We start from the raw sequence: 23,260 nt of genomic DNA, 5'->3' as shown, positions 1-23,260 counted from the left end.
CACCTTCTTGAAAGCCTCTATTCATTCCTGTTAACCTCCCTTGTTCCAAAGGGGAACAATCTGAACTTTTCCAACCTCTTCTCATAACTCAAGCCCCTCATCCCTGTCACATCCTGGGAAATCCCCTCTCTTCCATCTCTAAGCCCTTCACATTTTCCTTGAAAAGAATTTATTCTTTATTATTCATTAATGGGATGTGGGTATCGCTGGTTAGACTGGCATTTATTGCCCATCCCCTAGTTGCCCCTTGAGAAGGTGGTGGTAAGCTGTCTTCTTGAACCACTGCAGTCCCCTGAATTGCTGTTAGGGAGGGAGTTCCAGGATTCCAGGGCAGCACGATGGCACAATGGTTAGCAGTGCTGCTTCACCGCACCAGAGATCAGTTCTGGCCTCAGGTCACTGTCTGTGTGGAGTGTGCAGGTTCTCCCCGTATCTGCGTGGGTTTCCTCCGGGTGCTCCGGTTTCCTCCCACACTCCAATGATGTGCGGGTTAGGTTGATTGGCTATGCTAAATTGACCCTAGTGTCAGGGGGATTAGCAGGGTAAATGTGTGGGGTTACAGGAATAGGGCCTGGGTGGGATGCTTGTTAGTGTGGATTCGATGGGCCGAATGGCCTCCTTCTGTAGGAATTGTATGACTATGATGCCGTGATGGTGAAGGAATGGCCAATATATTTCCAAATCAGGAAGGTGAGTGACTTGGAGGGGAACCTCCAGGAGGTGATGTATCCCATGTAATTGTCCACAATAGTAACCAATGATTTGGAAAATTCTGAAGTGATCTCATAGATTTTACATTCCATTCCTCTAGTTATAAAGCTGTTTAATGTATCTGTTTGTTAAATATATGGAATTGTGTCTCAGGACACCAACTTCTCTCTCCGTCCATCTATACTTGTCAATATCATGCCAGCTATCGAATTCTGTCTTTCCATACCAGTCATCTCGAAATGCATTACTTCACACACCTCTGCACTGAACTCTAGTGCTCAGGCATCTGCCCATTTGACCATGCTGTCCGTGTCATCCTCTCTTTACCCGGTATCTCTTGCAGCTGTTACTGAGGCACTCATGGCCCCGGCGCAGATCCCAGGCAGCAGCGGGACGCGCAATCTCCATGACAACCTGTCAGACCTGCGAGCACAGGTCGCAGCCAATCAGAGAGGGATCCAGCTGGTGAATGAGCTGATCGATGTGTACGGGTTGGAGGTGGTCCAAGCGTACATGTCCCACATCCAGGTAGGACTGCGGCAAAGCTGGCCACTTACAGGCTGGGACTCGGGTAGAATGACAGTGACTGGTGAGCTGGGCAGGCAGAGGGCAGATGCAGTTTAAAGTGAAATGATACATTATGGCAGGAAGAGTGGTGAGAGCAATATAATTTTAACTGAGAGTAGAAGAACAGGGAGATATGGTGGGGGGAATCCTTGAAGGTGGAATGACAGGGTGAGAAAGCTTTTAACAAAAAATACAGAATCTTTGTCTTTATCACAGTAAGGTAGTTACTGGGTCCATTCATTCGTTTGAAGAGACAACACTGGTACGAGTTTTTAAATTGTTGTAGGTAAAAGACTCCTTTGAGACTGTTAAAGAGTCAAAATACTGTAAGTTTTATTTCAAAAGCTTTTGGGAGAAAACTGGCCCCAACCAGGCTTCTCACTGAACAAAAATACAAGTGGGTATTTATACACCATGATTCTCAGCACCAGTCACAACACTGGTATCAGTCAGGACTCGCAACGTTTTCACTTCCAGTCCGGATGCAGCCCCATGGCTTCAACCAGGAGTCGCAGTCCATCTGGCAGTTTCAGTCACGATGCAGGTATCAGTACCATCACGATTCACAGCCCCTCCGGCAGCTTCAGCAGCTTGAAGTTACTCGGGTGGTCACGGCTTCCCAGCAGGAGTCCTCCTGAGAAAAAGCCAGTATCGCAATCTGTAGCTATTTAACAATGTTCAGTTAACACAAACAGGTAAGGTTTGCAATGTCTGCAAAACAACATTCACATTTAACTATCTGTCTTTATGGAAATTCTCTGCCCGTTGAAGTGGTGGAGGCTGCCTCGCTAAATATTTTTAAGAAGCGGGTTGATGGGTTCTTGATAAGAGAGGGGATTAAGGGTTATGGGGAGAGGGCGGGGAAGTGGAACTGAGCAGCGACAGATCAGCCATGATCTTATTGAATGGCGGGGCAGGCTCGAAGGGCTAGATGGCCTACTCCTGCTCCTATTTCTTATGTTCTTATGTTCTTAAATGAAAGTTAAAGAATAAAAGACAAGAACAAGTAAGGAAAACATGAATAAGTAATTTATATTGATGCCAGGAGCAGTATAAGCTTTAGGAGATCAGCCATGATGAAGGGTTATGTTTGTGATTTATGCTAGGTACAAAATTCATTAAATTCATTAACCCTTTTCCTACTTCAAACATGGTTTTCTTTTATTGAAAAGAACTTACGAAGAGAGACTAAATAGACTGGGTCTGTACCCGTTGGAGTTTAGAAGGATGAGGGGGGATCTTATAGAGACATATAAGATGATGAAAGGGATGGATAGGGTAGAGGTAGAGAGATTCTTCCCGCTCAGAAAGGACAGTAGGACTAGAGGGCACAGCCTCAAAATAAGGGGGGGCGGTTTGGAACGGAGTTGAGGAGGAACTTCTTCACTCAAAGGGTGGTGAATCTCTGGAATTCTCTGCCTGTTGAAGTGGTGGAGGCTGCCTCGCTAAATATATTTAAAACACGGGTACATAGGTTTCTGACAGACAAGGGAATTAAGGGTTATGGGGAGAAAGCGGGAAAGTGGAACTGAGCCACTTCAGATCAGCCATGATCTTATTGAATGGCGGGGCAGGCTCGAGGGGCTAGATGGCCTCCTCCTGCTCCTACTTCTTATGTTCTTATGTTCTTATGTTCTTAGAGAATTAACATGACAGAATCAAAAAAGGTGAACTTGGAGACTGGCTTCTCAGCCCAGCTACAAAATAAACACACGTACTAAAATGAGTGGAATCTGAGAACTGAACTGAACTGAACCCAGGCTCTAAAATCAAAATATATTTCAACCCTTATCTCATTATTAGAAGTGTTTGTCACCTGCTGTCTCCATCTAGAGAAACAAGCCTCGCTGCTGCTGTTGTGGGAAACTGTTGTTTGCCTGCGCTGTGTATCCTTCGGGAATGCAGTCAATTTTTAGCTAACCCATCATGCCTTCTGTTTCTACGTGTATCAAGTTAGCTACAATTGGTCAGCTTAGTGGAGTTAGTTAACCCCTACAGTCTAGCATTTATATGTAGTGTGTATAGGAGGCAAGATGTTAAAATAAAGTCTTTGTATAGACTGAAGCAACAGGGCTACACAAACACAGGATCCCTCAGTGGTTATGCTAAATATTCCAAAATCACCAGTTAGGCCCCAACTGGAAGACTGGGTACAATCCGACTGTGCTGTCCTCTGGTTCTGGTCAATCAGATCATAGCTGACATACACCTCCATTCCAGATCTGCCTTTCCTCCAATCCTGTGATCATTTAACAACAAATCTCTATTGGTCACAGTCTTAGGAGATCCGCTTGATCCTGAGAATCCACAGCCTTTTAGGTGGAGAGAGTCCTAGATTTCCAGTACCCCCAACTTGATAGTGTTTCCTGATTCCCCCTGAAAGGTGAGATTGGCGAAGGTTAAAGCCTTAAAGTTTATTTATTAGTGTCACAAGAAGGCTTATGTTAACACTGCAATGAAGTTACTGTGAAAATCCTGCCGTCACCACACTCTGACGCCTGTTCAGGTCAATGCACCTAACCAGCCCATCTTTCAGACTGTGGGAGAAATCCGGAGCACCCGGAGGAAACCCACACAGACACGGGGAGAATGTGCATACTCCGCACAGGCAGTGACCCAAGCCAGGAATCGAACCCAAGCCACTGGCGCTGTGAGGCAGCAGTGCTAACCACTGCGCAGAGGGACCTCGGGGTCCTTGTGCATGAGCCGCAAAAACCCAGCTTGCAGGTGCAGCAGGTGGTCAGGAAGGCGAATAGGATGCTGGCCTTCATAGCGAGGGGGATTGAATATAAAAGTAGGGAGGTCTTGCTGCAGCTGTATAGGGCATTGGTGAGGCCGCAGCTGGAGTACTGTGTGCATTTTTGGGCGCCGCACCTGCGCAAAGATATTTTGGCCTTGGAGGGAGTGCAGAGGAGGTTTACTAGGCTGATACCGGAGTTGAGGGGTTTGAGCTATGAGGAGAGGCTGAATAAACTAGGCTTGTACTCATTAGAGTTTAGAAGAATGAGGGGAGATCTCATTGAGACGTATAAGATGATGAATGGGATGGATAGGATAGAGGTGGAGAGACTCTTCCCGCTCAAAAAAGACAGTAGGACTAGGGGGCACAGCCTCAAGATAAAGGGGGGGCAGTTTAGAACAGAGTTGAGGAGGAACTTCTTCACTCAAAGGGTGGTGAATCTCTGGAATTCTCTGCCCGTTGAAGTGGTGGAGGCTGCCTCGCTAAATATTTTTAAGACGCGGGTTGATGGGTTTTTGATAAGACAGGGGATTAAGGGTTCTGGGGAGAGGGCGGGAAAGTGGAACTGAGCCGCGACAGATCAGCCATGATCTTATTGAATGGCGGGGCAGGCTCGAAGGGCTAGATGGCCTACTCCTGCTCCTGTTTCTTATGTTCTTATGTTCTTATGTTCACCATGCCGCTCAGAAGTTAGAGTCACAAGCAGCAGACAGTGTTAATATCGGAGTATATCATTGCAGCCTTGCTAAATAAAACAGAGGATGAACATTAAGTGCCAAGAATACAGGAACACAACGTATAAATCAAGGGGATGGAATTTACAGCTTAAGTTATAAAAACTTAATGGGGAAGCAATGGCCTAGTGGTATTATTGCTCGACTATTAATCCAGAAACTCAGCGAATGTTCTGGGGACACAGGTTCGAATCCCGCCACAGCAGATGGTGGAATTTGAATTCAATAAAAAATATCTGGAATTAAGAATCTACTGATGACCATGAAACCATTGTCGGAAAAACCCAATCTGGTTCACTAATGTCCTTTAGGGAAGGAAATCTGCCATCCTTACCTGGTCTGACCTAGACATGACTCCAGAGCCACAGCAATGTGGTTAACTCTGAACTGGCCTCTGAGGTAAGTCGGGATGGGCAATAAATGCTGACCCAGAGAGTGACGCCCATGTCCCACAAATGAGTGAAAAGAACAAAGGTAATGGAGAAAATGATGGGACTTAAGGCAGTCTCACTTGTGAGATCTGATCGTCTCCAGCCCAGAGTGTTGAGCAGAATTGGCTCAAAGGGCTGAATGGCCTACGCTTGTTCTGACTCCTGTTTTGATATAATGTAGCCTCGTTATGGACACGCTGCAGCCCATAATGAGCAGTTTGAATATCACAGGAGATTTCAACCTCCCTCACAGCTCTCAGGACAGACTGCTTCATATTCAGAGAGAAAACCACCCCGACCGTGTCCTGTTCTCTCTGCACTTACACAGATTAATTGGAAGTTCAGACTGGCTATAATTTCTTTCTGTTGGTGTCAGTCAAGGTTCATGTGGGGATCACACTTGCCTCTGAGTCAATAAGTCAGGGGTTCACACCGAACACCGGAGACTTTAGCTTCACACCTAGGCCGACCAGTTCAGCACTGCAGTAACTGCGTCTCACGGACAGTGCTGAAAGAGTGCGACATTGTTGAGAGGATCAACACTGACAGCGTGCCGCACTGTCAGAGGGTCAGTGCTGAGGGAGTGCCGCACTGTTAGAGAGTCAGTACCAAGGGTTTTTCACTCAGAGGGTGGTGAGTGAATGGAATCGGCTGCCGTCAGTGGTGGTGGAGGCGAACTCGCTGGGGTCTTTTAAAAGACTTCTGGATGAGTATATGGGGTTTAATGAGATTGAGGGTTATAGATAGGTCTGTAGGTTGGTAGGTGTTGATGTGATCGGCGCAACTCGTGGGCCGAAGGGCCTGTTTGTGCTGTAGTGTTCTATGTTCTATGTTAAGGGAATATGGATTATCTGGCTATAGGTTGCATTATTGTCTGTGGGATCTTGCTGTGTGCTGCATTCACTGCTGCGTTCCCCACTATACATTAGTGACTACACTTCACAATAAACTTCAGCTGTAAATGCTTCCCGACATCCGAAGGTTGTTATAAACACCCGAGAAAATAAAGTCTTTCTGTTTTCCCTTTACATTTTGACACATTGGGTTCCTGGTAATGTTACAGAACAATGCTGAAATCGCCGTGAGGGAGATGCTGAGGAAGTTTGCCCGTCGATGCAGCTGGCAGACTGATGGACTCCTGGAGGTCGGGGCCGAGGACCACATGGACGATGGCACTCCAATCAGATTAAAAGTGAAAATCAACGCAGCAGAGGTGAGATATTTCAGTCTCAGCGGCCCACATCATCCCCGCTCAGTGCCTGACCACCTACAGGCTCCTGGTGCTGCAGCCTGTGCCTGGTTTGGTGCAGTCATAGACTCGATGATGCAGAAGATTGTTCATCCCATTGTGCCTGTGCTAACTCTTTGTAGGAGTGTTGTAGGTAAAATTATACCTCTGAGACTATGAGTGATTCAAAGTACAGTGGCATTATTACAAAAGCTTTTGGGAGAAGCCGGTTCCTAAAGCGATCTGCCAGAATACAAGTAAGTGTGGATATTTATACATTATGGTTCCCGGTCCCAGTCACGACGCAGTCCCTGGGTCCAATCACGACCACAGTTCTTCTGGCTCCAGTCACGACCGCAGCTCTTTTCCAACAGCCGTTATCGCACTTCAGCATCTGCAGGCTGTTTAGCTATGTTTAGTTAGCACACAAACCTACACAAAGCGATAAGGTTTGCAATGCTCTTTACACAAATTCTAGGTACAAAATTTATTAATCCTTTCCCTTCTTCAAGGAACTATCAATTTACTCCCACTCCTTCCACTTTTTCCTCAGAGCCCTGCAATTCTTTCACCTTCAAGTATTCGTCCAATTCCTCCTTGAAAGCTCCTTTTGAATTCACTTTTGCATTCCAGTTCAGGACAATATGCTGCGTAAAAAACATTCTCCCCCTCTGGTTCCTTTGCCAATGATATGAAATCTGTGTGTGTTTGGTTGCTGACCCTCCTGCCACTGAATAAACTTTCACTGAATCTCTACAGTCCAAAGATGTGCGGGTTAGGTTGATTGGCCATGCTTAAAAAATTGTCCCTTAGCATCCTGGGATGAGTAGGTTAGAGGGATTAGCGGGTAAATATGTAAGGATATGGGGGTAGGGCCTGGGTGGGATTGTGGTCGGTGCAGACTCGATGGGCTGAATGGCCTCTTTCTGCACTGTAGGGTTTCTATGGTTCTATGATTCAGTGCAGAAGGTGCACATTCGGCCCATCGAGTCTGCACCCACTCTCTAACAGAGTATTTACCCAGGCTGTATTCTCAAAATCCCAAGTATTTACCCTGCTAATCCCTCCTAACATACACATCTTGGGACACTAAGGAGCAATTTAGCACGATAAAAGCAAATTATTGCGGATGCCGGAATCTGAAACAAACACAGAAAATGCTGGAAAATCTCAGCAGGTCTGACAGCATCCCTGGAGAGAGAATAGAGCCAAAGTTTTGAGTCTTGATGACTCTTTGTCAGGGCAGGGTCAGCTCTGACGATGGATCATCCACACTTGGCTCTATTCTCTCTCCATAAATAATGTCAGACCAGATGAGATTTCCCAGCGTTTTTCTGTTTTTGTAGCAATTTAGCACGGCCAATCCATCTAACCTGCCAAGCTTTGGAGTGTGGGGAAAAAACTGGAGCACCTGGAGGAATGGCACAGGGAGAACTTTCTCTCTTTACACTCTATTAAAACCCCTTTGTTATTTTGTTCATTCTCCCCCTGCTCCTCATTGAATTGAGACAAAGTCTCCCTCCCTCCCCACCCTCCCCAACAACGCCCCACCACCACCCCTCCCCCACCAAACCTCAGTTCTGCTGACACCTGAATTGGGAAATAATTTCACATCATCTCAAAAAGCGAGTTTCTATTATGCAAACTCCTCCTAATCTGACACACACACACACACACACACACATTAACTCATTTTCACAGTCACTCACACACACACACACACAGACACACACTCACACATACTCTCACACCCTCAACTCACACACACAGCCACTCACTCACTCACACACACATACTCTCACTCTCACATTACATAGAACATAGAACATAGAACACTACAGCACAAACAGGCCCTTCGGCCCACAAGTTGCGCCGACCACATCACCTACCAACCTACAGACCTATCTATAACCCTCAATCTCATTAAACCCCATATACTCATCCAGAAGTCTTTTAAAAGACCCCAGCGAGTTCGCCTCCACCACCACTGACGGCAGCCGATTCCATTCACTCACCACCCTCTGAGTGAAAAACTTACCCCTAACATCACTTCTGAACCTCCCTCCCCGCACCTTAAATCTGTGTCCTCTCGTAGCGACCATTTCAAACCGGGGAAATAGCCTCTGAGAGTCCACCCTATCTATTCCTCTCAACATTTTGTAAACTTCTATCAGGTCGCCTCTCAACCTTCGTCTCTCCAGGGAAAAGAGTCCCAGCTCCCTCAACCTAACTTCATAAGGCATGCCTCCCAGTCCAGGCAACATCCTTGTAAATCTCCTCTGCACCCTTTCAATAGCTTCTACATCTTTCCTATAGTGAGGCGACCAGAACTGCGCACAATACTCCAAATGAGGCCTGACAAGGGTCTTATAAAGTTCCAGCATTACCTCCCGACTCCTAAACTCAATCCCTCGATTAATGAAGGCCAGTACACCATACGCCTTCTTGACCACCTCCTCCACCTGCGAGGCCGATTTAAGAGTCCTGTGGACCCGGACCCCAAGATCCTTCTGCTCCTCAACACTACTCAGACTTCTGCCCTTAATAGTGTACTCGTTCATCCCGTTGGTTCTGCCAAAATGGACGACAACACATTTATCCGCGTTGAAGTCCATCTGCCACTTCTCCGCCCAGTCCTGCATCCTATCTATGTCCTGCTGCAACTTTTGCCATCCTTCCAGATCATCCACAACACCACCGACCTTCGTGTCATCAGCGAACTTACTTACCCATCCCTCCACTTCCTCATCCAGGTCATTTATGAAAATGACAAACAACAAGGGTCCCAGAACAGATCCTTGAGGCACTCCGCTGGTGACTGACCTCCATTCAGAAAAAGCCCCATCCACAACCACTCTCTGCCTTCTGCAGGCAAGCCAGTTCTGGATCCACAAGGCCAAAGGCCCTTGGATCCCATGCCCTCTCACCTTCTCAAGAAGTCTTGCATGGGGGACCTTATCAAACGCCTTGCTGAAGTCCATGTACACTACGTCCACGGCACTTCCTTCGTCAATGTGTTCAGTCACATTATCGAAGAACTCAACTAGGCTTGTAAGGCACGACCTGCCCTTGACAAATCCATGCTGACTATTCCTGATCATGTCAAACCTCTCCAAATGTTCGTAAATCTTGTCCCTCAGAAGCCTCTCCATCAGCTTACCAACCACTGAGGTCAGACTCACCGGTCGGTAATTTCCCGGGCTATCTCTGTTCCCTTTCTTAAAAATAGGAACTACATCCGCAATCCTCCAATCCTCTGGAACCTCTCCCGTCTCCATTGACGACGCAAAGATCATCGCCAGGGGCTCTGCAATCTCTTCCCTCGCCTCCCACAGTATCCTGGGGTACATCCCATCTGGTCCCGGCGACTTATCTACCTTGATAGAATTCAAAAGTTCCAACACATCCTCCTCCTTAATATTCACGTACTCAATCCTTTCCATCTGCTGCAAATCCATAACAAAATCTCCCAGATCGGCTTCCACCGTGAATACTGAGGCGAAGTACTCGTTAAGCACCTCCGCCATTTCTTCTGGTTCCACACAAACCTTTCCCCCCTCACCTTTTATCGGTCCTATCCCTTCTCTTCTTATCCTTTTACCTTTCACATATTTATAGAAGGCCTTGGGATTCTCCTTAATCTTACTCGCCAAGGTCTTCTCATGACCCCTTCTGGCTCTCCTAATTTCCCTTTTAAGTTCCCTCCTACAGTCCTTATACTCCTCAAGATCTTTAACATCTCCTAATTCCCTGAACCTCTTGTACACCTTCCTTTTCTTCCTGACTAGGTTCAACACATCCTTTGTGCACCACGGTTCCCTCGACCCACCAAACCCCCCTCGTCTCATCGGAACGTTGTCATTCAGAGCTCTAGACACACATTCCTTGAATATCTGCCACCTTCCTTCGGTACCTTTCCCTAAGAACGCCTCCTTCCAGTTTATTTGTCCAAGTAACTTCCTGACTTCTTCGTATCTCCCCTTACCCCAGACAAACGCCTTCCTAGCCTGCCTGATCCTATCTCGTTCCAACGCAATTGTGAAGGAGATAGAATTATGGTCACCATATCCAAGATGCTCTCCTACCGAAAGATCCATCACCTGCCCTGGTTCATTCGCCAGTACCAGGTCAAGTACAGCCTCTCCCCTCGTAGGCTTGTCCACATACTGCGTCAGGAAACCCTCCTGAACACACCTAACAAACTCCTCCCCATCTATACCCCTTACCCTAGGGATATTCCAGTCACACATTCACTCACGCTCAGACAAAAACACACTCACACAGTCACACTCACACATATATACACAAACTCACACTCACACAAACACACAGGCACACACTCTCGCACTCACTCACTCACACATTCACTCACTTGCACTCACACTCTCACACTCCCACAAACACACATGCACACACTCACTCGCACTGACACAAACTCACTCACTCACCCGCACATTCATTCACTCCTCAGTGCACACTTCTAAACTTATAATACATTTAATTTTGTTTTTGGGGGAGATGATTTTACAAGCAGGTTGGTGACAGCAGTGACAAAATGGGAGCAGAGTGGTGTAGTGGTATTGTCACTGCATGAATAATCCTGAGGCCCAGGCTAATGCTCAGGGGACACAGGTTCAAATCCCACCATGGCAGGTGTTTAAATTTAATCGATAAATCTGGAATATAAAAGCTAATCTCAGTAATGGTGACCATGAAACCATTGTTGATTGTTGGAAAAATCCAGCTGATTCATTAATGCCCCTTAGGGAAGGAAATCTGCCGTCCTTACATGGTGTGTCCCACACATGACATCAGAGCCACAGCATTGTGGTTGACTTTCAACTGCCCCCTGAAATGGCTGAGCAAGACACTCAATTCAAGGGCAATTAGGGATAGGAAACAGATGCTGCCCCACCCAGCGAAGCCCACATCCACTGAAAAAATGATCTCTCACTCTTCCAATCTCACTGTCCCTCTCTCTTCCTCCTCTGTTTCTCACAGGGGACTGCTGTGTTTGATTTTACTGGTTCCGGACCAGAAGTATTTGGCAACTGCAATGCCCCTCGGGCAATTACCCTCTCCGCCCTCATCTACTGCCTCAGGTGTATGGTGGGACAAGACATACCTCTCAACCAGGTAGGTACAGCTGGCCAACAGTGAGGGAGAGGGGAAAGAACAGGGTCTGTTAATGGGGAATGGACTGTGAGGGTATGTACATGGGGAATGGACAGTGAGGGTCTGTACATGGGGAACAGACAGCGAGGTCCTGTTAATGGGGAATGGACAGTGAGGGTATGTACATGGGGAATGGACAGTGAGGGTCTGTACATGTGGAATGGACAGTGAGGGTCTGTACATGTGGAATGGACTGTGAGGGTCTGTACATGGGGAACGGACAGTGAGGGTCTGTACATGGGGAACGGACAGTGAGGGTCTGTACATGGGGAACGGACAGTGAGGGTCTGTACATGGGGAATGGACAGTGAGGGTCTGTACATGGGGAACGGACAGTGAGGGTCTGTACATGGGGAACGGACAGTGAGGGTCTGTACATGGGGAACGGACAGTGAGGGTCTGTACATGGGGAACGGACAGTGAGGGTCTGTACATGGGGAACGGACAGTGAGGGCCTGTACATGGGGAATGGACAGTGAGGGTCTGTACATGGGGAACGGACAGTGAGGGTCTGTACATGGGGAATGGACAGTGAGGGTCTGTACATGGGGAACGGACAGTGAGGGTCTGTACATGGGGAATGGACAGTGAGGGTCTGTACATGGGGAACGGACAGTGAGGGTCTGTACATGGGGAACGGACAGTGAGGGTCTGTACATGGGGAATGGACAGTGAGGGTCTGTACATGTGGAATGGACAGTGAGGGTCTGTACATGGGGAACAGACAGTGAGGGTCTGTTAATGGGGAATGGACAGTGAGGGTCTGTTAATGGAGAATGGACAGTGAGGGTCTGTACATGGGGAATGGACAGTGAGGGTCTGTACATGGGGAATGGACAGTGAGGGTCTGTACATGGGGAATGGACAGTGAGGGTCTGTACATGGGGAACGGACAGCGATGGTCTCTACATGGGGAACGGACAGTGAGGGTCTGTACATGGGGAATGGACAGTGAGGGTCTGTACATGGGGAATGGACAGTGAAGGTCTGTACATGGGGAATGGACAGTGAGGGTCTGTACATGGTGAATGGACAGTGAAGGTCTGTACATAGGGAATGGACAGTGAGGGTCTGTACATCGGGAATGGACAGTGAGGGTCTGTACATGGTGAATGGACAGTGAAGGTCTGTACATGGTGAATGGACAGTGAGGGTCTGTACATGGGGAATGGACAGTGAGGGTCTGTATATGGGGAATGGACAGTGAAGGTCTGTTAATGGGGAATGGACAGTGAGGGTCTGTACATGGGGAACGGACAGTGAGGGTCTGTACATGGGGAATGGACAGTGAGGGTCTGTTAATGGGGAATGGACAGTGAGGGTCTGTACATGGGGAATGGACAGTGAGGGTATGTACATGGGGAATGGACAGTGAGGGTCTGTACATGGTGAATGGACAGTGAGGGTATGTACATGGGGAATGGACAGTGAGGGTCTGTTAATGGGGAATGGACAGTGAGGGTCTGTACATGGGGAATGGACAGTGAGGGTCTGTTAATGGGGAATGGACAGTGAGGGTATGTACATTGGGAATGGACAGTGAGGGTATGTACATGGGGAATGGACAGTGAGGGTCTGTACATGGGGAATGGACAGTGAGGGTCTGTACATGGGGAATGGACAGTGAGGGTCTGTTAATGGGGAATGGATAGTGAGAGTCTGTTAATGGGGAATGGACAGTGAGGGTCTGTACATGGGGAATGGACAGTGAGGGCCTGTTAATGGGAAATGGACAGTGAGGGTCTGTACATGGGGAATGGACAGTGAGGGTCTGTACATGGTGAATGGACAGTGAGGGTCTGTACATGGGGAACGGACAGTGAGGGTCTGTACATGGGGAACAGACAGCGAGGGTCAGTACATGGGGAATGGACAGTGAGGGTCTGTACATGGGGAATGGACAGTGAGGGTCTGTACATGGGGAATGGACAGTGAGGGACTGTTAATGGGGAATGGACAGTGAGAGTCTGTACATGGGGAATGCACAGTGAAGGTCTGTACATGGGGAATGGACAGTGATGGTCTGTTAATGGGGAATGGACAGTGAGGGTATGTACATGGGGAACGGACAGTGAGGGCCTGTTAATGGGGAATGGACAGTGAGTGTCTGTACATGGGGAATGCACAGTGAAGGTCTGTACATGGGGAATGGACAGTGATGGTCTGTTAATGGGGAATGGACAGTGAGGGTATGTACATGGGGAACGGACAGTGAGGGTCTGTACATGGGGAACGGACAGTGAGGGTCTGTACATGGGGAATGGACAGTGAAGGTCTGTACATGGGGAATGGACAGTGAGGGTCTGTACATGGTGAATGGACAGTGAGGGTCTGTACATGGGGAACGGACAGTGAGGGTCTGTACATGGGGAACGGACAGCGAGGGTCAGTACATGGGGAATGGACAGTGAGGGTCTGTACATGGGGAATGGACAGTGAGGGTCTGTACATGGGGAATGGACAGTGAGGGACTGTTAATGGGGAATGGACAGTGAGAGTCTGTACATGGTGAATGGACAGTGAGGGTCTGTACATGGGGAACGGACAGTGAAGGTCTGTACATGGGGAACGGACAGTGAAGGTCTGTACATGGGGAATGGACAGTGAGGGTCTGTACATGGGGAATGGACAGTGAGGGTCTGTACATGGTGAATGGACAGTGAAGGTCTGTACATGGGGAATGGACAGTGAAGGTCTGTACATGGGGAATGGACAGTGATGGTCTGTACATGGTGAATGGACAGTGAAGGTCTGTACATGGTGAATGGACAGTGAGGGCCTGTTAATGGGGAATGGACAGTGAGGGTCTGTACATGGGGAATGGACAGTGAGGGTCTGTACATGGTGAATGGACAGTGAGGGTCTGTACATGGGGAACGGACAGTGAGGGTCTGTACATGGGGAACAGACAGCGAGGGTCAGTACATGGGGAATGGACAGTGAGGGTCTGTACATGGGGAATGGACAGTGAGGGTCTGTACATGGGGAATGGACAGTGAGGGACTGTTAATGGGGAATGGACAGTGAGAGTCTGTACATGGGGAATGCACAGTGAAGGTCTGTACATGGGGAATGGACAGTGATGGTCTGTTAATGGGGAATGGACAGTGAGGGTATGTACATGGGGAACGGACAGTGAGGGCCTGTTAATGGGGAATGGACAGTGAGTGTCTGTACATGGGGAATGCACAGTGAAGGTCTGTACATGGGGAATGGACAGTGATGGTCTGTTAATGGGGAATGGACAGTGAGGGTATGTACATGGGGAACGGACAGTGAGGGTCTGTACATGGGGAACGGACAGTGAGGGTCTGTACATGGGGAATGGACAGTGAAGGTCTGTACATGGGGAATGGACAGTGAGGGTCTGTACATGGTGAATGGACAGTGAGGGTCTGTACATGGGGAACGGACAGTGAGGGTCTGTACATGGGGAATGGACAGCGAGGGTCAGTACATGGGGAATGGACAGTGAGGGTCTGTACATGGGGAATGGACAGTGAGGGTCTGTACATGGGGAATGGACAGTGAGGGACTGTTAATGGGGAATGGACAGTGAGAGTCTGTACATGGTGAATGGACAGTGAGGGTCTGTACATGGGGAACGGACAGTGAAGGTCTGTACATGGGGAACGGACAGTGAAGGTCTGTACATGGGGAATGGACAGTGAGGGTCTGTACATGGGGAATGGACAGTGAGGGTCTGTACATGGTGAATGGACAGTGAAGGTCTGTACATGGGGAATGGACAGTGAAGGTCTGTACATGGGGAATGGACAGTGATGGTCTGTACATGGTGAATGGACAGTGAAGGTCTGTACATGGTGAATGGACAGTGAGGGTCTGTACATGGTGAATGGACAGTGAGGGTCTGTACATGGGGAATGGACAGTGAGGGTCTGTACATGGGGAACGGACAGTGAGGGTCTGTACATGGTGAATGGACAGTGAGGGTCTGTACATGGGGAATGGACAGTGAGGGCCTGTTAATGGGGAATGGACAGTGAGAGTCTGTACATGGGGAACGGACAGTGAGGGTCTGTACATGGGGAATGGACAGTGAGGGTCTGTACATGGGGAATGGACAGTGAGGGCCTGTTAATGGGGAATGGACAGTGAGAGTCTGTACATGGGGAACGGACAGTGAGGGTCTGTACATGGGGAATGGACAGTGAGGGTCTGTACATGGGGAATGGACAGTGAGGGCCTGTTAATGGGGAATGGACAGTGAGAGTCTGTACATGGGGAATGGACAGTGAGGGTCTGTACATGGGGAATGGACAGTGAGGGCCTGTTAATGGGGAATGGACAGTGAGGGTCTGTACATCGTGAATGGACAGTGAGGGTCTGTACATGAGGAATGGACAATGAGGGTCTGTACATGGGGAATGGACAGTGAGGGTCTGTACATGGGGAACGGACAGTGAGGGCCTGTTAATGGGGAATGGACAGTGAGGGTCTGTACATGGGGAATGCACAGTGAAGGTCTGTACATGGGGAATGGACAGTGATGGTCTGTTAATGGGGAATGGACAGTGAGGGTATGTACATGGGGAACGGACAGTGAGGGTCTGTACATGGGGAACGGACAGTGAGGGTCTGTACGTGGGGAATGGACAGTGAAGGTCTGTACATGGGGAATGGACAGCGAGGGTCAGTACATGGGGAATGGACAGTGAGGGTCTGTACATGGGGAATGGACAGTGAGGGTCTGTACATGGGGAATGGACAGTGAGGGACTGTTAATGGGGAATGGACAGTGAGAGTCTGTACATGGTGAATGGACAGTGAGGGTCTCTACATGGGGAACGGACAGTGAAGGTCTGTACATGGGGAACGGACAGTGAAGGTCTGTACATTGGGAATGGACAGTGAGGGTCTGTACATGGGGAATGGACAGTGAGGGTCTGTACATGGGGAATGGACAGTGAGGGTCTGTTAATGGGGAATGGACAGTGAGGGTCTGTACATGGGGAACGGACAGTGAGGGTCTGTACATGGGGAATGGACAGTGAGGGTCTGTTAATGGGGAATGGACAGTGAGGGTCTGTACATGGGGAACGGACAGTGAGGGTCTGTACATGGGGAACGGACAGTGAGGGTCTGTACATGGGGAACGGACAGTGAGGGTCTGTACATGGGGAACGGACAGTGAGAGTCTGTACATGGGGAACGGACAGTGAGGGTCTGCACATGGGGAACGGACAGTGAGGGTCTGTACATGGGGAATGGACAGTGAGGGTCTGTACATGGGGAATGGACAGTGAGGGTCTGTACATGGTGAATGGACAGTGAGGGTCTGTACATGGTGAATGGACAGTGAGGGTCTGTACATGGGGAATGGACAGTGAGGGTCTGTACATGGTGAATGGACAGTGAGGGTCTGTACATGGGGAATGGACAGTGATGGTCTGTACATGGGGAATGGACAGTGAGGGTCTGTACATAGTGAATGGACAGTGAGGGTCTGTTAATGGGGAACGGACAGTGAGGGTCTGTTAATGGAGAATGGACAGTGAAGGCCTGTTAATGCAAAGTGGACAATGAGGGTCTGTTAATGGGGAATAGGCAGTGAGAGTCTGTTAATGGGGAACGGACAGTGAGGGTCTGTTAATGCGAAGTGGACAGTGAGGGTCTGTTAATGGTGTTGCGTAGGGCAAGCATAGGAAGAAGCGTGGTTTATTGGGATTGGTTGTGGTATTGGATGTGGGTTATTCGGACAGGTTGTGTTATCGGGTATGGGTTTTTGGGACAGGATGTGTTATGGGGTGTGGGTTATTGGGACAGGATGTGTTATCAGGTGTGTGTTATTGTGACAGGATGTGTTACGGGGTGTGGGTTATTGGGACAGGATGTGTTACGGGGTGTGGGTTATTGGGACAGGATGTGTTACGGGGTGTGGGTTATTGGGACAGGATGTGTTATCGGGTGTGGGTTATTGGGACAGGATGTGTTACGGGGTGTGGGTTATTGGGACAGGTTGTGTTATCGGGTATGGGTTTTTGGGACAGGATGTGTTATGGGGTGTGGGTTATTGGGACAGGATGTGTTATCAGGTGTGTGTTATTGTGACAGGATGTGTTACGGGGTGTGGGTTATTGGGACAGGATGTGTTACGGGGTGTGGGTTATTGGGACAGGATGTGTTACGGGGTGTGGGTTATTGGGACAGGATGTGTTATCGGGTGTGGGTTATTGGGACAGGATGTGTTACGGGGTGTGGGTTATTGGGACAGGATGTGTTACGGGGTGTGGGTTATTGGGACAGGATGTGTTACAGGGTGTGGGTTATTGGGACAGGATGTGTTACGGGGTGTGGGTTATTGGGACAGGATGTGTTACGGGGTGTGGGTTATTGGGACAGGATGTGTTACGGGGTGTGGGTTATTGGGACAGGATGTGTTACGGGGTGTGGGTTATTGGGACAGGATGTGTTATGGGGTGTGGGTTATTGGGACAGGATGTGTTACGGGGTGTGGGTTATTGGGACAGGATGTGTTACGGGGTGTGGGTTATTGGGACAGGATGTGTTACGGGGTGTGGGTTATTGGGACAGGATGTGTTACGGGGTGTGGGTTGTTGGGACAGGATGTGTTACGGGGTGTGGGTTATTGGGACAGGATGTGTTACGGGGTGTGGGTTATTGGGACAGGATGTGTTACGGGGTGTGGGTTATTGGGACAGGATGTGTTACGGGGTGTGGGTTATTGGGACAGGATGTGTTACGGGGTGTGGGTTATTGGGACAGGATGTGTTACGGGGTGTGGGTTATTGGGACAGGATGTGTTACGGGGTGTGGGTTATTGGGACAGGATGTGTTACGGGGTGTGGGTTATGGGACAGGATGTGTTGTCGGCTTGGGTGAGTTGGGCTGAGTTTAAACTTGTAGTCAGTGCAGGACCTTTGACCTGTGCTGTGATTGGCAGGGCTGCCTGGCTCCAGTGGAGATTATCATTCCGAGGGGATCGATCCTGGACCCCTCGCCAGAGGCTGCAGTCGTGGGCGGTAATGTGCTGACATCACAGCGAGTTGTCGATGTTATATTCAAGGCGTTTGGGGTCTGCGCGGCCTCGCAGGTGAGCATCGCTGTGACGACATGGGCAGAGTTACCCCGCAGACTGACACCCCTCAACCACCAAGGTATCCGGCAATGGGATCACCAAGTCTGCTCTGTAACTGGTGGCACATCTCAACAGATCCCTGCCTGCTGGGGGGTGGGCAAAAGATTATCTTAAAAGAATGAGGAGGGGGAGACACCTGAAGGGGCAACATTGGGGCGGGCTCCATGCTGGAGCCCAAGCCACTATTAAACATGGCTGTGTTGTGCAATGACGGGCCCTGGTCTGTCTTTCACTCTGTGTTGTTTTGGCATGTCTCTGTGCAGAGAATTGGAGTAAGAAGTCTCACAACATCAGGTTAAAGTCCAACCAGTTTATCTGGTAGTAATCCCACAAGCTTTCGGAAACACTGTTCCTTCGTCAGGTGTGTAGTACCTTCCACAGACCTGACGAGGGGACATCGTTTCCGAAAGCTTGTGGGATTACTATCAAATAAACTGGTTGGACTTTAACCTGGTGTTGTGAGACTTCTTACTGTGTTTACCCCAGTCCAACGCCGGCATCTCCACATCAGAGAATTGGAAACAGGAAGAGGCCAGTCTGTCCCTCAGACTCATTCAGTGATTCAGTGGTTGATCAGTATCTCACACCAGTTTACCCGTGTCTGCTCCTCTGCTGCTCCAGCGCAGTGAAACTCTCCCCAATCACAGCCCGGAAGGCTTTTCTAAATGTATTTGTGTGATGTGTGTGTCACTGGAGAACAGCATTTGTTGCCCATCCCGATTACGCTTGAAGGCAGTTAAGAATTAACCATGTTGGTGTGGGTCTGGAGTCACACGTAGACTAGACCAGGTAGAGACGGCAGATTTCCTTCCCTCGACACATAAACATAACAACAAATGAAATAGGAGCTGGAGTGTGCCATTCACTCCCTCAAACTTGCTCTGCCATTCAATAACACCATGACCATTCTTTCTGAGGTTCCCTTCTACCCCCTGGTAACCTTTGATCCTCTTACCTAACAGGAATCTATCTACCTCGCCTTAAAAATATTCAGTGGCTCCCATTTCCACTGCCTTCTGAGGCTGAGAGTTCCAAAGTCACACAACCCTCTGAGAAAGAATAATTCTCCTCATCTCTGTCCTAAAAGGATGACCCCCAATTTTAAAATACTACCCCCTAGTTCTGGACTCACCCACAAGAGGAAACATCCTTTCCACATCCACCTTCTCAAGACAATTCAGAATCTTATACTGACCCTCTGACAGTGTGGCACTCCCTCAGCATTGACCCTCTGACAGTGCGGCACTCCCTCAACACTGACCCTCTGACAGTGCGGCACTCCCTCAGCACTGACCCTCTGACAGTGCGGCACTCCCTCAACACTGACCCTCTGACAGTGCGGCACTCCCTCAGCACTGACCCTCTGACAGTGCGGCACTCCCTCAGCATTGACCCTCTGACAGTGCGGCACTCCCTCAGCATTGACCCTCTGACAGTGCGGCACTCCCTCAGCACTGACCCTCTGACAGTGCGGCACTCCCTCAGCACTGACCCTCTGACAGTGCGGCACTCCCTCAGCACTGACCCTCTGACAGTGCGGCACCCCCTCAGCACTGACCCTCTGACAGTGCGGCACTCCCTCAGCACTGACCCTCTGACAGTGCAGCACTCCCTCAGTACTGACCCTCTGACAGTGTGGCACTCCCTCAACACTGACCCTCTGACAGTGCGGCACTCCCTCAGCACTGACCCTCTGACAGTGCGGCACTCCCTCAACACTGACCCTCTGACAGTGCGGCACTCCCTCAGCACTGACCCTCTGACAGTGCGGCACTCCCTCAGCATTGACCCTCTGACAGTGCGGCACTCCCTCAGCATTGACCCTCTGACAGTGCGGCACTCCCTCAGCACTGACCCTCTGACAGTGCGGCACTCCCTCAGCACTGACCCTCTGACAGTGCGGCACTCCCTCAGCACTGACCCTCTGACAGTGCGGCACCCCCTCAGCACTGACCCTCTGACAGTGCGGCACTCCCTCAGCACTGACCCTCTGACAGTGCAGCACTCCCTCAGTACTGACCCTCTGACAGTGTGGCACTCCCTCAACACTGACCATCTGACAGTGCGGCACTCCCTCAGCACTGACCCTCTGACAGTGCAGCACTCCCTCAGCACTGACCCTCTGACAGTGCGGCACTCCCTCAGCACTGACCCTCTGACAGTGCGGCACTCCCTCAGCACTGACCCTCTGACAGTGCGGCACTCCCTCAGCACTGACCCTCTGACAGTGCGGCACTCCCTCAGTCCTGTTCTAACAGTGTAGCATTCTGTCCATCATGGTAAAATGGCGTTGAGGTAATGTTAGTGGATTAATAACCCAGATGTCCAGGTTTTGCCCTGGTGATAGGGGTTCTAATCCCACCTTAAGGTGAGTAGCACCTTTCTCAGAAGGTCAGTGCGGAAGGAGTGCTGCATTGTCAGAGGGTCAGTGCTGAGTTATTTATTTCTTTTTGGATCCTAGGGAATACTAACCAAGTTTATGCCACCTATTCTCGTAATTAAACCTTTAATGGTTTGTTGTAATTTCGGTAAATCTGCATTTCCCCCTCTCGAGGCCAATATATCCATAGCTCAGCCCCTGTTCTGAATGTCCCAGTAACCTCTCTCTCTCTGTGTCTCTGTCTGTCTCTCTCTTTCTCTCACTCTGTGTCTTTGTCTCTCTGTCTCCCTTTCTGTCTCTCTCTCTCTCTCTGTCTCTCTCTCTCTGTCTGTCTCTCTCTCTCTGTCTCTCTCTCTCTGTCTCTCTCTGTGTCTCTCTCTGTCTCTCTCTCTCTCTGTCTCTCTCTTGCTGTTGTTCCCAGGGCTGCATGAACAACACCACCTTTGGTAACGACCGGGTGGGATACTATGAGACGGTGGCTGGAGGCTCAGGAGCGGGTCCACGATGGGACGGGCGAGGAGGAGTTCACACCCACATGACCAACACACGCATCACTGACCCCGAAATCTTGGAGAAAAGGTACAGCTCCCAAAACCCACCAGTGACCCGGACTCACCCAGACCAACCTCCGTGACGGTCACTTACATCCATATCGGCTTTAATTCTTGATTTAATTTTATTGAGAATCTAATTGTTGAACTGCCCTGGTGTGATTCGAACTCCTGTTCCCTGGATTATTGGTCTACTGGTAAGTAACGGAATCCCTTTATTGGCCGATCCACACACGTTCTGCCCTAACAGCTTGAGAGTTCATAATAAAATTATAAGACATAGGAGCGGAATTATGCCATTCGGCCCATCGAGACTGCTCTGCTATTCAATCATGACTGGTATTTTTCTCATCATTATTCCGCCTTGGATTCATTCCCAGGTACCCTGTCATCCTGAAGAGATTTGAGCTGAACCCTGGATCCGGGGGCAAAGGTCGCCACCACGGTGGCGATGGGGTCATTCGGGAGCTGCTCTTCCGGGAGAGGGTGGTCTTGTCGGTGCTGACGGAGCGGCGAGCCTTCCGCCCCTATGGACTAAACGGTAACGCATGACCAAAGCTCACGGGGAAGGACACGGCAGCAAAACCTGAGTCAAGGGTCAGCTGCCTGGCTTTCTGTAGAAATCAAGGATGTTGGGATATATACAAGGATAACTGGGAAAGTAAGCTGTGAGCAGGATACAAAGAGACTGCCAGGGCACATCCACCAGTTAGTGATAGTTGGGGAGGTTCCGATATGGGATATATTGGGAAGTTCGGCTGTGGGATGTTTTGAAAGTTTTGGGGCTGTGGGATATTTTGGGAATGGTTTGGGATGTGGGATATTTTGGGAAGGTTCAGGTGTGGGATATTTAGGGAGTTTGGGTGTAGGATATTTTGGGAATGGTTCGGGGTGTGGGATATTTTGGGAAGATGGTTTAACGCTATTTTCCTGTCACTGTAAGTCGAGTTTGATGGTGCAGAGGGACCTCGGGGTCCTTGTGCATGAGTCGCAAAAACCCAGCCTGCAGGTGCAGCAGGTGGTCAGGAAGGCGAATGGGATGCTGGCCTTCATAGCGAGGGGGATTGAATATAAAAGTAGGGAGGTCTTGCTGCAGCTGTATAGGGCATTGGTGAGGCCGCAGCTGGAGTACTGTGTGCAGTTTTGGTCGCCGCACTTACGCAAGGATATTTTGGCCTTGGAGGGAGTGCAGAGGAAGTTTACTAGGCTGATGCTGGAGTTGAGGGGGTTGAACTATGAGGAGAGGCTGAATAAACTAGGCTTGTACTCGTTAGAGTTTAGAAGAATGAGGGGAGATCTCATTGAGACGTATAAGATGATGAATGGGATGGATAGGATAGAGGTGGAGAGGCTCTTTCTGCTCAGAAAGGACAGTAGGACTAGAGGGCACAGCCTCAAGATAGAGGGGGGCGCGGTTTAGAACGGAGTTGAGGAGGAACCTCTTCACTCAAAGGGTGGTGAATCTCTGGAATTCTCTGCCCGTTGAAGTGGTGGAGGCTGCCTCACTAAATATATTTAAGACGCGGGTTGATAGGTTTTTGATAGGCAAGGGGAGAGGGCGGGAATGTGGAACTGAGCCACTTCAGATCAGCCATGATCTTATTGAATGGCGGGGCAGGCTCG

General features: G+C 49.5%; 1 protein-coding gene across 2 annotated transcripts in view; it reads left to right on the top strand.

Moving 5' to 3' along the window:
* oplah (5-oxoprolinase, ATP-hydrolysing) overlaps positions 1–23,260 on the top strand; it is an 80,093-nt gene that overhangs the window by 52,310 nt on the left and 4,523 nt on the right. For both annotated transcript variants that reach the window (XM_080214088.1, XM_080214077.1), the window contains 6 exons: positions 1,055–1,239; positions 6,247–6,396; positions 11,413–11,547; positions 18,512–18,661; positions 21,508–21,665; positions 22,018–22,178. In XM_080214088.1, coding sequence (XP_080070214.1) covers positions 1,055–1,239; positions 6,247–6,396; positions 11,413–11,547; positions 18,512–18,661; positions 21,508–21,665; positions 22,018–22,178 — 939 coding nt within the window. The remainder of the gene's footprint in view (positions 1–1,054; positions 1,240–6,246; positions 6,397–11,412; positions 11,548–18,511; positions 18,662–21,507; positions 21,666–22,017; positions 22,179–23,260) is intronic.

This window comes from Carcharhinus amblyrhynchos, chromosome 2, assembly GCF_965287045.1.
Source record: "Carcharhinus amblyrhynchos chromosome 2, sCarAmb.v2.hapA, whole genome shotgun sequence".
Lineage (NCBI taxonomy): Eukaryota > Metazoa > Chordata > Chondrichthyes > Carcharhiniformes > Carcharhinidae > Carcharhinus > Carcharhinus amblyrhynchos.
The sequence above is the reverse complement of the archived record's forward strand: the minus strand, read 5'-3'. Positions and strand labels throughout refer to the sequence as shown.